Below are 17,101 nucleotides of genomic sequence, written 5' to 3' on the forward strand. Positions count from 1 at the left end.
AATAGAAAACAAGTGTAAAGGTACCTTAACAATGCAAATGAAAGGATTAGTAAACTCAGATTTAGGAAGCTTCTTTACAGTTGATTGAGACAGATTAACAAAAGGAATAATCTGTTCAATTTAAGATTTAATTTCTTAGAAAATGGTTTTAAGCTCTGATCATTACATTGAAGATTCAGTAACTTTGAGGTTTTGATTCTCATTGCTAATCTCCTGGACAATAACATAGTGAATCATTTCTACATGAATCTCTGTATAGCCTTTTTAAAAACAATAAATTAAAGCCCTGTTATCCAAACAGACCACCTCCCTATCTATTATGGTTTTTCACCTTCTTGTTTATAGCTTAGACAGTTTGAAGAGATTTAACCGTGTTGCTAGGCAACTAGCTCCTGAAGCATAACGTATTTCTTTCAACATTCCAGCCCATTCTTTTTTATCATCTTCATACCTGATGGAGAAAAAGAAAGCAATCAGTAAGTTGTTTTTAAGTAGATAGTTCTATAGATTTCCCTGTGTTGAATATACAAATGTTGTTCTCTGAGAAAACCCTACTGGCTCTTACCCAGAGGAGGATGCACCTGACTTGTAGACTAACAAACACTTGAATTCCTCCAAAAATACGCATTTTCTGAGCATATGCCCATATTACTGGCGTGGTATTTAATCTGGATGCCTAGGCAGTTAAGCCTTCTCCGGGAATTAGAGACTGTCCAGAGATGACGGGTAACAGACAGGCAATTAATCTTTTCACCTTTGGACTGCTAAAGATGGCTGGTCCCCATGAGTCAAGGTGAGCAAAGAGTAAGAACTGGGAAGAGCAGGGACTGTTAGGCAGTTTGATTATGATTTCAGCTGTTCCCATACACTAGTGCTCAGCATGGTACATGACACTAGTGGTCACTCTGTAAGAAGCCATTCTCTTTCCCCTTTATTGTCCTGTGTGAGTACTACTCTTAGACTTTGCACTTGACATTAGGTAAGAACTGGTCGTCCCCTCTGAATATTCAGGGTTATAAAGATAGATACAGACAACTTGGGCTCCTTTGAGACCTGTGTGCTTTTCCTCTGCCTGATGCCTGGAATGCCATCTCTGCATGAGAAACACCTAAACACTGCCTTCTTTCTGAAGCCTTTCTCACCTTCCTCAAGCAGAGTTTGTTGTTTTCTCTTCATTTCTCACAGTGTCCTTTGTATGGTATCCATTATAACAATTATCATTCTATTTTAATTTTTTCCCACATATTTATGTCCTCAACAAGCTCAAAGGTACATATATCTTATTCACATTACTATCTTCCCTCCTCCAGAAGCTATCAATACTTGGCACATAGGAAATACTCCGAAATCATTCTACAAGGAGTGAGTGAGATTTAAAATAATTTTAAAATTAGCTGATGCCTATCTGACTTAATTTCATCAATGGTCCAAATTTAACAGCTGTACAGCTGTACTGTGCACTGAGTGATTTTTATGTAGGGAAAAGTAGACAAAAAATATTTTACCACTAATAAGGGAAAGAACCTTGATTATCTATATAAAATTTGGAGCAACAAATTAAAAGATAAAGAACAGTTTTAAATGACCTAATGAAAAAGTGACCACATTTAAGCAATAGGAGGTTGAGGTTAAATGAGGCCTAAAAGCATTTGCTTCCCGGCAGTTATATTTTTTACTTTCAGCTTGGTCAGTCCTACATAATGGAATGATTTCAAGAAAAAATATGAGAATGGAAATTATTTTTTACATATCACAGTAAGAGGGTCTATAGATGTAGAATGTAGTACACTGTTACTTTCATCTCTGCATGTGTGAATAGAGATTCACTAGGAAGTGGAGGGCAAGTGGGTAGCCACTTCTCTGGAGGTCAGTGTCTTTCAACTTATTGCATATCAAAGTCACCTGGAGGGCTTGTTAGACCACAGTTTGCTGGCCCCTACCTCCAGAGGTTCAGTAGGTCTGCGGGGTGAGGACTAAAGATTTGCACATCTACCAAGTACTCAGGTGGTGCTGATGCTGCCTTGGGAACCACTGCAGATCACTGGTTCTCAGACTTGACTCGCAAGTTGGAACTACGTGGAGACGTTAAAAATATTGAGGCCTGGGTCCCACCCCTACAGATTGACTTTATTGGTATGGACTATGGCCTGGGCGTGAGGATTTTTTAAAGTTCCCAAAGTGATTCTAATATGCAGCAAGGTTTGAGAATTATTGCCCCAGATTTTATTACCTAAATGGAAAATACCAGTACCTAAATTTAAAATTTTACAGCCAAGCAGATAATGATGAATGCCCCCTCCTCTTGCCTTTCCCAAATCCAGTGGTTCCCAAATTTGTCTGCACATTAGAATCATCTGGGGATCTTTTGAAAGTTCCGAAGCCCAGACCAAATCCCAGGTCAATTAAATCACAATCAATAGAGGGGAACAGAGGCAGCATCGGTACTTTTTGAAGTTCCTGAGGTGATTCCAATGAGCAAGCAGTTTTGAGAAGCACTGCCTTAATCGCAAAAATAAACCATCATCAGAGAGAATCCCTCATTCAGTCTCCTCTCAGCAATGTAAGAGGTAATTTTAGCAGGAGATGCTGTACTTTCCTTTGCTGCCTGCAGTATTCTGTTGAAGCAACTTGGCTTTTGATCACCATTAGGATCCAGAGTGGCTCATGTGGGGTTCAGCTGATAGCACCATTCCTTAACATCAGTGTTTCTCAAGGCTTGCTGCATATTAGAATCACCTGGAAGGTTTTAAGAACTAGTGATGCCCAGGCCCTGCCTGCAGAAACTGATTTAATTGGTCTGCATGAAGGCCCAGGCACTGATATATTTTAAAAGCAGCCAGGGGACTTCCCTGGTGGTCCAGTGGTTAAGACATCACGCTCCCAATGCAGGGGGCGTGGATTCAATCCCTGGTCAGGGAACTAAGATTCCACATGCCGCGCAGTGCGGCCAAAAAAAAAAAAAAAAAAGGTAAAAGCAGCCAGGGTTAAGAATCACTGCCTACTCACTCTTGGTACCTATCCCCATCTTCCAAAAACCCTAACCTTTCCAGACCTCCATTATTTCATATTTTTTTCTGCTGCTTTCCAGTCTTTCCTCATCTCATGCTCTTGCTAGGTCTAACCTCTTTCCCTGGAAATTTACAGTTTCTTTATTTTCTTCCCTCTTTTTTGGAGGGAGAAAGGTAATAGTTAACTTCCTTTATTTTTAAAATAAATTTATTTATTTTATTTATTTTTGGCTGCATTGGGTCTTCGTTGCTGTGCGCGGGCTTTCACTTGTTGTGGCGAGAGGGGGCTACTCTTATTGTGGTGCTCGGGCTTCTCATTGCAGGCTTCTCATTGCAGTGGCTTCTCTTGTTGTGGAGCACGGGCTCTAGGCGTGCAGGCTTCAGTAGTTGTGGCACGTGGGCTCAGTAGTTGTGGCTCGCAGGTTCTAGAGCGCAGGCTCACTAGTTGTGGCGCGTGGGCTTAGTTGCCCCATGGCATGTGGGATCTTCCCGGACCAGGGATCGAACCCATGTCCCCTGCATTGGCAGGCAGATTCTTAACCACTACGCCACCAGGGAAGTCCCAGTTAACTTCCTTTTATAGCCACTTTTTCTTGCCCTCTACACAGCTAGTTACTGTTACAACAACATAAGGAAGTGATGTCTGTTGCACAAAATAATTGTTTGGTTAAGCTGCCAGCCTTTCAGCCTTCCAGTTTACCAGCTGGGAATAAGGCATGTGCTGGTTCAGGTATACAACAAATGTTACCTACTTTTCACTCTCAGGCTCAGTGTTATGCCTTCACTGATCACTCTTCCAAAGCTGTACTTATAAACTTAAATGTGCAAGCAAATCACCCACTAATCTTGTTAAAATTAAGATTCTGACTGAGTAGGTCTGGATTGGGGCTTGGGATTCCGCATTTCTAAGACGCTCTCAGGAGATGCCAACACAGCTGGTCCACAGACCATACTTCGAGTACCAAGGTTCTGGACAATCTGGTGACAGGCCAGGTAAGGGCATCCAACTTGGGAGTGGGGCTGGCCTTTAAACTGACAGGTAAAGCATAAGTCTGGCAGTTTCTGGATGAGTATACAGCATGAACTCATGCTCACCTCAGGCAACTGAGATCTACCTCCTGTAAACTTAGATCAGCAAGCATGGTGCCTAGGCTGAAGACAGCACATGTGGTGACTTGATAGTGACCAGACGTCTGCACACTGTATGCCCTGCCCCAGCTATGTTACTATGTGACTTTCTTCCATGACACAAGTTACACTTCTGCTCCCAAGACTTCTGGATACACTGGTCCTCTATGTGACATTCACTGCATTAGAAACTATGGTAAACTACACACACACACACACACACACACACACACACACACACACACACACACATATACATACATCCCTTTTTAAATACATTCATTTTAAGCTTAACTGTAAAATAGTTCAATTGAGTAACAACTGTCAGTGTTATACTTGGGAGACCTACCCAGCACCTATCTTGGAGGTCAAGTGGATTGCTACTTTTCACTTTTTTAAAAAGCTTTTATAACTGAATCCTCAGAAAATTGGAAAAATATTTAAATTAGATTCAAAATAGAGTTAATGAATCATGGAAAACTCAAGAGGTTAAGTGTTCATTCCAGACTGTTTTCTTAGGAAATAAAGTACTCTCTGGGAGAAAGGTAAGTGGTTTGGAAGCCTTTGCTCTACTGGATGCCTAGAGTGTTCATTATACTTTTAAAGCTGGAAGGGAGCTTAAAGGATCAGTTGTCCAACTCTCAATTACTGATTAAGAAATAGGCCCCGATAAGTTCTTTCCCAAGCTCATAGCTAACTAGAAGCAGTACTTGATTAAGTAAGTGGCAATGTGTAAAAGTTCAACAGGTTCAAAGAGTGTTTAGTTTACTATCAAGAAGTAGCATACATTTTGGGAAAGTCTGGCTTCCTATTTACTTCAAAATTGTTTTATCTTATTTGATTTAATATTTGGTTCAGAAAATTGGAGTGAAGAAAACTTACTTCCATATGTCATTGACTTCAGTGGGTGCAAATTCTTTAGACTCCAGCTGAATCATGGCAAAACCACCAATGGCATACAGGGATCCAGCCAGGCTGACCAAACTGATGGAACTTCTTTCTTGGGGAAATTCAGTCATTACTTCCCACCTAGGAATTATTGAAGATACAGTTAATGTAAAACTTTAAAAAATGCCAAATGTATTTACTGAACAATTATAGGAAATTATAATTAAAAACTTCAAGTAGCATAAACATCCAAAATTAGAAGATTAAATTTGCTACTGGAAAATATCTAAATATTCCTTTATTTGAAAGATGTAACCAAATTAAATTTTAAAGCCCTCAGTATGTCAATCCAAGAATACTTCACCTTCATTAGTTAGCACCTTCAGCAGTGGTTATCAAACTGTATGCCATAAATAGTGGAGCTTTAAGGGACTTCCCTGGCGGTCCAGTGGTTAAGACTCTGTGCTTCCCCTGCAGGGGCCACGGGTTCGATTCCTGGTTGGAGAACTAAGATCCCACATGCTGTGCAGCGTGGCCCCCCCCAAAAAAATAGTGGAGTTTTGGGGGGACGTTCTACGGCTCCTAGGCCCTACTGTGTTGGATTTCATTTGAATGCTAATACAAATTTTTTAAAACTCTGATGTCCATAGTGTCTCAAGAAATCTCCAAACCCTTTTTAATAAAGCATGTGATAAGAATAGTTTCCAAACTAGGGTTGGAAATTTTCTTTTTAATAGTTTATACTTCATCCTTTTAAGTAAAGGATTTAAGGGAATTTTAATGTTAATAGCTATATGAAATAGGACCACTAAAGATAAAATCAATCAAATTAATTGGAAGTATCAAGAGTCTAGAATGAGTTAGTCATTTTGGTAGCTCTCTTCCATTACTCTGGCATAAAGGTGGACCTCATAGTTTTTCTCTAAACATATTATCTGTTTCTCTAATTATAAAAATATATGTACATTGTACAAAATCTGGAGAAACAGAAAGGTATAGAAGAAACAAATATCACCCATGATCATGTCCTTCAGACATAATCATAAGCAAAATTTTGCTATAATTTTGTCATTTTAAAAAATGCATATAAATTTAAACATCCATCTATGCATATGAACAAAACTAAGAACATAGAGTATTTGCAGTTTTGTGTGCTGCTTTTTTTTTTTTTTTAATTTATTTATTTTTATTTATTTATGGCTGTGTTGGGTCTTCGTTTCTGTGCGAGGGCTTTCTCTAGTTGTGGCAAGCGGGGCCCACTCTTCATCGCGGTGTGCAGGCCTCTCACTATCGCAGCCTCTCTTGTTGCGGAGCACAGGCTCCAGATGCGCAGGCTCAGTAACTGTGGCTCACCGGCCCAGTTGCTCCGCGGCATGTGGGATCTTCCCAGACCAGGGCTCGAACCCGTGTCCCCTGCATTGGCAGGCAGATTCTCAACCACTGCGCCACCAGGGAAGCCCTGTGTGCTGCTTCTTTAACTTCTTATAACATGCGTTTTTACCCATATTATATAGTCTTCAAAAAACATGATTTTTAACGATCATAAAAATCCAATTCCATAAAACTTCCTTGTAATTTTCAGATTAACTAAAGTCTGTTTTGTAATCAGGCATACATGGTTCCTTACAAAAATAATAATAGTGCTCTAATTTTTTCTTCATTGCTAAACGAGGAGCATAAAAACTATATACTCATCTAGATGTGTGAGCTCAAAAACTTGATAAAGGACTAATTCTATATAAAGAATATCTGTGAAATATCTTTTACGTTAACTTTAAGCCAGTACAAGCTTAAAAGTGAAAAAAAAAAGAAAATTATAAAGAACACAAAAGAATCAAACATCTGAAGCATTACAAATATCACAAACTAAGCGGAGGTCTTTTTGTCCTTAAAGAAACTACATATTTCAAATCAAATAACCTTATAGAGAGATGTATATCCATTTATGTGTATATAATTATTCAGAAGTATTACCTTTGCATGACTAAATTCACAAAGTTAATAACAAGTAAGGATAGATTGATCACTCCAACATTAACTTGAGGGTCATGTGTTCCAAATTACAAACACACATAATGCATCAAAATGTTAGGCATTTCACACCCATAACACCAAAAGAAACACAGATGAAGATACTTCCTCTTCAATCCTTGCCTCCCTACCCTCCTCTCCCCATGTCCTAATTGGAAAGCTTAATTTTTATCCAAAGTTAGAAATTAAAACGTATAGTGATTCATATTCTGTAGTAAGAGATGGCAGCTTACTTATTGGTGGTGAGGTCAAAAGCTTCAATTGAAGCTGAAAGACCATCTTCAGTGACGCCTCCAGCAATCACAATTTTGCCTTTATGGACTGCCACTCCAAACATGGAACGAGGGGTTTTCATTGGAGCCAGATCTCTCCAGTCTCCTCTTTTGGGGTTGTAGGCAAACACCCTGTTTGTACACTTTCTGTAAACATAAAACACAACAAAATGGTCCTTTTAGAAGCTTCCTTTTTTGAAAGAAGCAACTTCACTAATCATTTACCTTTGCTTCTCGTTTGAAATATGTAGTATAGTGAGGATCAGGAAAATTCTTAACTTGAACATACGTCACCAAGCAAAGGACAATTCCAAATATGAGGACTAAAGCTATTTTAAATCTTAATTATACTACTGGAAGGTAGGGTCCTTTACTTTTGTCAATTGCCTAGAGGCCCAGGCAGAGTAGATTTTAATCCTATCTGCTACTAAATTCAATACACAATAGACTTAACAAAAATTCATAAACCCTTTATTGTGCCTCAGTAACAAAAACGTTTATTCATTTCATTATCTGAATATCCTAAGAATGAATCAGTTAACTTAAGAAATAACTAGGTGTGAATGTACCTATTTTAAATGTAACTGTAATATGATGGCTCATTTTATTTTAGTCTACCACTAATATACCAATGCATTTTAAGAAATCTGGGACTAAAGATTAGACAACTAGTCATCTGAGCTGATGAGTAATGAAAACAATTTTATATGCTAAATGGTACCAGAAAAACCTGGACTTACCTGAATTATCCTTCTTAGTATGTTGTTATGATTCCATAATTTACTGATGGGAGTTCAAATTCCAAATAAGAATTGATTAACTGGATATATTTGGTAAAGCCAAAAAGCAACCAAACAAAACCTCAACTTTTTGTGAGGACAATTTTTTTTTTTTTTAGATGTGTTATTTTTTTAATAAACAGAAACCACATCACTTCATTTGTTACAGAGAATAATAATGAGAGGCAATAATTCAAGAGGGCCCCAGGAAGCTTTTTCATCAACAAAGTAACAGAAAGGATAAGCACCTTCACTGCCCAAGGCTATGGGTAATTTTTTTCTTTTGATCTCTGATCTCCCACCCACATCATTATGCCACTTCCAGAATGGAACTCTGCCTTCAAATCTCCTACGAGTTGGAAGGCTGGTCTATCAGCTTGTCTCAGTAATGGAATGGAGGTCCCTAACTCAGCTGAGGAACCTCGACAAGTCTTCTTTGATTTCAGCCTCATCCCAAGGCCCATGAATGTTTTCTTTAAAAAGCTGCAGGCAAATGAGGTAGAAAGGGCAGAGACGTGAGATGGAAACCAGCAGAAGGGCAAAGAGTATGGCTCCCACAGCACTAATGGACAGCAGGCCTCCCAAGGCTGAAAATGCAAAAAGCAGTGTGACTCCCACATAGCTGCGGGGAGTACATGCCTTCAGTTTCTTCTGTAACATGGGCCATAGGGCAAAAATCTGGATGGCAAATGTCACCATGACGAAGGCATGTAGGGACCGGGGCAGGCGTGAGGCAAGGCAGACAGAAGCAAAGATGGCCATGTTCAAGGACAGTGTGCTGGATACAATGGCAGCATTGGCACCATAGTCAAAGAAGATGAGGTGGCCTAACAGCATGAAGACTGACATGGCATAGATGGTGTCAGTGCTGACGGACTCTGTCAGTCTTCAGCACTGGCGAAAAGCCATACGTGAAAGGTATGAAGACTAGGGCACTCTTCAAGTCAGCCCACCGGGTCCGCCCTCTCTTCTTCCGTCCTTCACCTCCATCAATGAGATCAAACAAAACATAGCCAATCAGTGAAGAAGCCAGGCCGGTCCCAAAAAGCCAATGGGGAGCCAGAAGACCCTCATCCATATACCACCAGATAACCACAAAAACTCAGACACTGCACAGCTGCTGTATCACCACACTGGACTCAAATACCACAGCCCAATATTGGTATTTCCGGGCATAGACGTTCTTCCGGAGCTCTTCCAGGAACCTCTGATCCACGTAGTTATCAGGAAAAGGCTGTCGCTCATACAAGACCTTCTGCCACCTGGCCTCTTTGGTGTTAGTTACAGGCTGGGCACACATTATCCTTTTGCTCAAACTCAGGCCAGTTCAATCTCCCTTGCAGAAGTCCATGTGGTTCTCGATCTTTACAAAGTTTTGAAATAAAACCTCTCTGGAAATTCCATGCTGAGCTGTGGTTGATATTGTACCGACCTTCCCTTGCTTTCAAAGGCAGCAACCCAGGCTAGGCCTACAGTAGATGAGTTTGTTCTCTGAGGCAGGACAATACAGCTAAGTTCCTGCCCGCAAGTTCATAGGGGTGCGCGGCCTGGGGAGAGCGGCCGCCCGCCTCCTTCCCCATCCGGGGCGCCGGGGTCGTCATAATTTTTTTCTTTAGTTTTATAAAAGACCAGATATCTGGAGTAGAAGCATTTCCTCTAATATATGACTATGAGTATCATCTTACAACTCCTCAATAAGAACACGATCCAAAATCATGTTCTTCAAATGCAGTGGCGATAACGAGTATAACTCAGTGCTTACTTTAGGTAATGACTCTTTTCAAAGTTCTTGACTTTGGCATTTGTCAAGCAGTGTTCTGGGGTGGGTTTGTTTTGTTTTTTTTTTTAAAGGGAACTTTATTTATTTATTTATTTATGGCTGCGTTGGGTCTTCATTGCTGCGCGGGCTTTCTTTAGTTGCAGCGAGCAGGAGTTACTCTTTGTTGCGGTGCGCGGGCTTCTCACTGCGGTGGCTTCTCTTGTTTCGGAGCATGGGCTCCAGGCACGTGAGCTTCAGTAGTTGTGGCACGTGGGCTCAGTAGTTGTGGTGCACAGGCCTAGTTGCTCTGCAGCATGTGGGATCTTCCCGGACCAGGGCTCGAACCCGCGTCCCCTGCATTGGCAGGTGGACTCTTAACCACTGCGCCACCAGGGAAGCCCACAATGTTGTTTTGGTTAATCATATTCTCAAGATTAATGTATTCTTACTGACAAGGCCTGCATGCTTCTTACTGACACATCAATTTCCTAGTTACTAATACTACTTGAAGGAAACAATTTAAATCATTTAGCGGAGTCACTATGTTTCCAAAGTCATAACACTGCTTAATACAGATTTTCCATTCTATTACTCAGGAAAAATATTCCAAACAAGATTTTGCTCTGAGTGTGTTTATAATATGGCCTTCCTTTAAATGTTTATTTGATGGGACTATCTGGCATTAAGGAGGATTTAAGCTTCAAAATTTCAGAATATATTATCTTTGAATATGGATAGACTGTATAAAAACCCTTTGCTTTTAAAAATCATATTTTCTGTAATATATGTCATTTTAATTGAGTAACAGCCATTAACTATTAACTGCACAATATGCAGTTCTTTAATTCTAGCACATTTCCATATTTTACTTTCCTTTCCTGCTTTGCCCTTAAATTCTTAATTCTGACTCCCTTTCCAGGATTGGGCATCTCTTGAACAAACTGGGTAAATGATACAAGCCAAATTAGGCAGAGTTTTCAGGGGCAGGAAATTTGTTCTCACTATTGAAGCTAAAAATCTTCATTTTACCAGACAGGCTACTGGCTTAACTGACTGGCTTCTGGAGCACTCTTAACTCACTTCTCCCTTGGGGGTATAAGATCTCTTTCCTAATTACCTATCCCTTGAGAAGTACCTAGAAAGCAAGTTATATGAAACTTCATCCTCTTTTTCTCATAAGAGACTGGGTGCTACTGGGTATATCAGGTATATCTATTCTGTTTGATCAGTGCCTGTTTGTGACGAGTTGTTAAATATTTTGAATATCACCTGACCAGGAGTAAATAAGTGAAACATTGCTGAGGAAAGAACTGCCTCCTTTTCAGTCCCCAGTCACCAGTTTCAAACTCAACTATCAAATTCTCTCTGATGAATGTAAAGTACAAATCCATGATTTTTAAGCACTGTTGTTTTAATAGTTATATTTAAAATATTACATTAAAGAGATACACTTAATTTTTATCTACTTATGGCTAAATGAATAAAAAGCCCACTGGTTTTAATGTAGTAAAATATAATTATAAATTAGCCAAATAAAAGGCTTGATTATGTTCCTAAATGCTGCTTTTCCACTGTAAGAATGCTTATGATGGAGATATTATGTTTGTTCTTAGCAATATGCTGGGCATACACAAATTGACTTAAGCAACTTTAAAATTGTATACAGTTTTCCTTCATCAATCATTTTAAATATCCTCCAATAACTTTTCAAAATTTTATTTTGAAATTTTACTTTCAAAATGTTATGGGAGAGTACCAAGTCCTATTTCAGCATGTAGATTCAAGTGAAAACAGGAAGGAACCCTTGTAATAAAAAAATCACTTGGATATAAACCATAAGGAGATGTCAGGGTACTTACTTGTCATCTGTCTTTCCTCCGAGACAATATATCATCCCCTTATGTGAAATCACACTATGGCCATAGACTTTGATAGGAAGTTTTTTAACTTCATTCCATTTGGCCGCCCTAAAAGCAGAAGATAGAATTTATATGCTTTCAGTGAATTTCAGGTTCTAAAATTATGACTTTGATATAGACATTTATATACCTGAATGCTTAGAAAACGAGAATGTCATGCCAACTTACACAGGATCATAGCACAATACTGAATCCAGCGAAGCCTCTGTTTGAAGGTCTTTGCCTGCAACTACATAGATTTTGTCATCTACTTCTCCCAGACCGAAGAGACACCTGGCTGAAGGCAGAGGTGGAAGTCCAACCCACTCAGATGCTACGTTATCAAGCTGAAGAAAGAATATATGAGGAATTGTGGAGCTTGTTACAGGTGTACCAAAAAATATGCTATACTTTGTTTAGAATTCATTGAGATAGTCAAAGGTCTCACAAGTAAAACTACAACCCAAAAAGGATCATATTTTACCTTTGAATTACCGAGAAAAATGAGAAAAGCTACTTGGCCTACCAAAATAGCTAAAAGTACTCAAACCTGCAGAACTTGAAGAAAGGAAAGAGAAAATAAAATAGTCACCGGAGATTAGTTAAGCACTGTGAGATTTCTTGTCAAATTTTCTTCCCATGTTGCCTTGTTGAGGTTTGAACAAGGAATCATAATACTTTTAGGACACTGGGGAAAAAGAGGTTGCCACTGTAGGGAGGGTCACAGTACGTGAGTGACCCCCGCATGCTATATTTAACATGCTCCCAAGCTGGCGCCCGGGACAGCTGGACCTGTCGCTCAGTTCACAGACAGCTGGGGCGCTAGGCATTATCTTTTTTCTTTCCTTCACCATTTTTAGGTTCTCCATGCTTCACTTCATTACTTCGGATATAGGCAGGTGTTACAGCCTATAACTTCCTAGCCTTTTTTGGGGAGTCATTTAAAATACCCTTCTCTCTCTCTCTCGTTTATATTAGGAAGTAACTTTGGTTGTTTTTGCTACTGCTGATTCTGCAAGCCTAAGACAGCGCTCCAAGAGCCCACGCCCTGGGATAGGTGATTCTGATATGGCTGGCATCAGCTTTAGCACTTACTATTGGTAATTTTAAGATTTTCCTCTTTGCATTTTAGGACACCAAAGCACAAGAAAACTGCTTTCTGAGGGTGCGCATTCACAGATTTGTTGTCCTCTCTAGTGCTACTTCTATGCAGTGGAAGAAAAAGGAATAAAACCCAGAATAATTGGACACCAAGGATAGATGCAGATATTAAAGTCTGTGGTATAGGGAGGGGTCCCTATGGAAGCCTATCTCTATCTGGTCTAGTAACCTTGGTTAAAGCAAAGTACTAATTAAAACTAGCTGAGATGAGCGGTTTGATCCCCACACATACACTGTTAGTTTGCAGTCACAAGTTTCAACATCCAGATTGTGATCACTAATGTTTTCATTTTTTGAAAAAAAATTATTTATCAAGAAAGTGGTATGTAGTATAGTAGCAGTAATAATGAGCATTTATGAAGTTTTTACTCTGTGATAGGCTTCATACTAAATGCTTGACACAGGTAATCTCATCTAGTCCTCCAGGATAGGGACTTCTATTATCTCCATTTTACAGATGAGGAAACTGAGGTACAGAAAGGTTAAATAATTTGCGCAAACTCACAGAGCTTTTAAGTGATACTTGATGCAAGCTATACAAATTCATAGTTTGCCTTTTTTTAAAAATAAATTTATTTATTTATTTATATTTATTTATGGCTGTGTTGGGTCTTCGTTTCCATGCGAGGGCTTTCTCCAGTTGCAGCGAGCGGGGGCCACTCTTCATCGCGGTGCGCGGGCCTCTCACCGTCGCGGCCTCTCCCATTGCGGAGCGCAGGCTCCAGATGCGCAGGCTCAGTAGTTGTGGCTCACGGGCTTAGTGGCTCCACGGCATGTGGGATCTTCCCAGACCAGGGCTCGAACCCGTGTTCCCTGCATTGGCAGGCAGACTCTCAACCACTGCGCCACCAGGGAAGCCCCATAGTTTGTCTTTTTAAATGGGAACAGCAGCCATCATAATCCCAAACCGGAGGGTTTACTGCCCACACTACACAATACTGTCTACATTCCCATAATACCCCGGATAGGGCACTTCCTACAGCAGATGAGACAGCAGGCTGCCTGCCAGGCTTTTTTACAGATGAGCTGTCAAGCTATTTAACCTCTCTGGCTTCAGTTTTCTCACCCTTAAAATTAGAGTTCGGACCTAGATTACTTTAAGATGTGGTGTTCACAGATTTGATGAAACTGTTAAGTCTATGGAAAAAAACCGGCTCTTACCTAGGTAAAAAAATTCTCATAATCTAATTCTAGTATACAATCAAAGGTCATATGAATCCTAACTTAATACATTTTAAACAGAGGTGACCAAGCAGAAAATACAAAGCCTGAGATTCTCATACATATATTTTCTTGTGAGTCATAACCCTCTTTTACAGTCAGGTGTTTTTATCCTGGCATCTTGTCCCACTACTTGTGACTTTTAGAAGGAGCAAGGCATGCGAAATGACAGGGAGTCGACCCTTTCAACTTTGTATAACCTTTTGTAGCTAAAAGGAACAACATCAAGCAGGTTTCAGAAATGAGAGGCTGTGTCAATAAAAGCAAGGGCAGTAACAGGATGGAAGAGAATAAAGATAAGGCTATTAAGTATTCTTTGGGTCTATGATTTCCGGGTATCTGTCTGTCTGTCTGTATTTTGATGTCATTTTTACTTCCTAGATAAAATTATTGCCTTTTCAATTGAATTTACCCTTCCTGAAATTTATCTGAATTTAAAATTAGGGCTTAGGAAATCTTCTGGCCCACATTCAAATACTTAACATTTACAGCTTCTATTTTATTTTTATATTTCATAGTTAACATTCTTTAATGGAACTTGGAAAATTAAGAACCGTGATTAACATGTATTATTACATTTTTCAAGATTAGAAAAAGCTGGTTAAAGAGTGTGCTTTATAAATGCACCATATGTCACACACTTTGAAAGCACTCAGTGACTGTGGTATGACATTCTACACATGCTTATCTTTGGCCTTTCCAACTCAAGTGCCCATAAACCCCAGGCCATAAGTAGCCATGACCTAAACAAACTCTTTTGAACTATCTGTAAGCTACAAAGTCCTGGTATTGACATTGTTAAAGATGAAGGTTCAGCCACTGATTCCTTCATAAACTGGTAAAGTATAATGTGTTGACAATATGAAACGAACTCCTTTCAAACAAACTACAAAGAGTGTTAGTTTAGGAGGATGTGTTTTCTTGGAAACTTCTATGGTTTCATAATACAGATTAAGTTGCCAATATGTCTAAGTACAACTCTGATCCAAATAAATTTGATCATTTATCATAAATAAATATTTCTAAATACAATTAATCCAAATTAGTGACACTTGTGTAGACAGTGTTTCCTAGAAGGTAATCCAAAGCATGTAAAATATGTATACAAGTTCTTTTCATTTTCAACAAAACTGTATTTTAGGCAGTAACCATAAATAAGAGATGAAATGCTACCTCCAGGAACTTCAAATCAGTTCAAGGAAACTTGGAAGAAGGTAGAAAATCTGATCAATTTAACATTTTGTAATGGGTAAAGTAATTTGATTTTGGGAAATACAGTAACCTGTTTTTCAGAAAGAGGACACAAGATTAAATTTCGTTTTTACTAAAATACTGGACTTTAAAGGATTACAGTCACAATCAACTATAAACATGACATTTTGGGTAAAAGTGCAAAAAGAAAATCATGAGCCATCACTTATACATTAATTAGAACCCCATTCTTTACCAAAACGTTTATTAAATATTAACAAGCAGTTAACTGATTCAAATATTTGTCAGCCCTCTAAGTAATGAAAATTCAAGGGACTGGAATAGCACATCAAGTAGAATAAAATACAAGCAGCCTGAATAATTCACAAGTCAGCTAACTAGACGGTGACTAACAGCCTTTCCTTTATGTCTCTACATATATGAAAATATCCTTTCTTACCTGGAAGAAGTACGACTGTAGAGGTTGATCTTTATTTTCTTCATCCACATAGAGGCCTCCTACCACGTACACCTGATTTTGCTGGGTAACGATGCTGGAATGATTTCTGGGGATCTGCTCAGCCAGTGCAGTAAGGTAGCATTCATTTTCCGTGGGATCATAAGCCACTGCAGCTGTGTCATTAACCAAGAGGATGAGGTCTTTGACAAACATTCCATGCCTGGGAATATCGTTCAGGTAACCAGGAAGTAAATCTTCATCACCAACATCACCATTCACCTCACTAGCCCCAGCCTTCTCTGTGTTTTTGCTAGGTTCTGGGAGTTTGCCTGCAAAGGCATCTTTGAGAACTTTGATTTTTTTCTGGAGTTCTGGGTTGCTTTTAATGATATCATCTTTCTCAACATGATCTTTAAAATATTTTTCTGTCATAAGGCGAAAACGGATACAATCAAACACTTCGCTAAGGTTTTTAACCCTGTTTTCTTTGTCTGTTCGCACCCATTTCATCACTGCCTCAAATACCGCTTCTTCCTTTTCTACATTTAGGCTGTCATTGGAAATGACTGAGATCAGCTCCTGTGGAGACAGTTGCATGAAGTCCTCTTCCTTACAAATCTGTACAAAGCGATCAGACACAAATTCACGGGCAGAGATGGCGAGTCTTGGGCAGTCAAGAAGAAGTCCTAATCTTAGGATAGCTAGACAGTTACCAGGAGCAAGTCTTTTCTGAAGATACGAAACGCAGACAGTGAACACGGAGGGGATCTGAAAGCGGCTGGCCAATGCAAAAATATCTTGCACATTTCCGTCGTTGAGATCAATACTGGCAGAGTACAGGTACTTAATGATTAAATCCAATACAGCAGGATCCACATTATCTAGTACTACCTCCTTTTTTTTTGCCTCATCAAGTTCAGATAAAAAATACTCACGGAAGTAAGGACTACAAGCTGACAAAATCAATCTGTGGCAAGGAAGACTTTTGTCACCTGCTTTTAGTGTGCAATCGATGAATTTTTTCTCATCCAGGAGATCTTTTAGACCATCCTGAAGAAGGGTGGATTGGTAAAGCCGCAGTTCCTCTGCAAGTTCCCGCTGGGAATCCATTTTGTGAGTAACCTAGGTAAGGAAGGGGACACTAAGGCCTTAGCTCCTCACAGTACACAGGTCTAGCAGTAAAAAGGCAGATCAGTGTGCTTTGCCCAGCTTGAAGCCTTTGCAATTTAATCCCACCAGCTAAATATAGATACCAACTCTAACAAGGGAATTTAGGAGAGCTAGTTTGGAAAGAAGAGTTCTTGC

At 39.4% G+C, this 17,101-nt stretch overlaps 1 protein-coding gene and 1 pseudogene across 2 annotated transcripts; both read right to left on the reverse strand.

Annotated features, from left to right (window-relative positions):
- Positions 1-107: 107 nt before the first annotated feature.
- On the reverse strand, positions 108-16,997 carry KLHL41 (kelch like family member 41). Its single transcript, XM_082396113.1, has 6 exons — positions 15,797-16,997; positions 11,953-12,110; positions 11,725-11,832; positions 7,289-7,474; positions 5,019-5,165; positions 108-451 (listed from the first exon to the last, which is right to left on the reverse strand). Exons 1-6 carry the CDS (start codon positions 16,904-16,906, stop codon positions 340-342), a joined length of 1,821 nt encoding a protein of 606 aa, XP_082252239.1. The 5' UTR covers positions 16,907-16,997; the 3' UTR covers positions 108-339.
- Positions 7,481-11,711, reverse strand: LOC309630662 (phosphatidylinositol N-acetylglucosaminyltransferase subunit C pseudogene; annotated as a pseudogene). The gene has a single exon. The product of its transcript is annotated as a phosphatidylinositol N-acetylglucosaminyltransferase subunit C pseudogene (transcript).
- Positions 16,998-17,101: the final 104 nt, after the last annotated feature.

The sequence above is a fragment of the Balaenoptera borealis genome (genome assembly GCF_965194805.1).
Source record: "Balaenoptera borealis genome assembly, chromosome: 6".
NCBI lineage: Eukaryota > Metazoa > Chordata > Mammalia > Artiodactyla > Balaenopteridae > Balaenoptera > Balaenoptera borealis.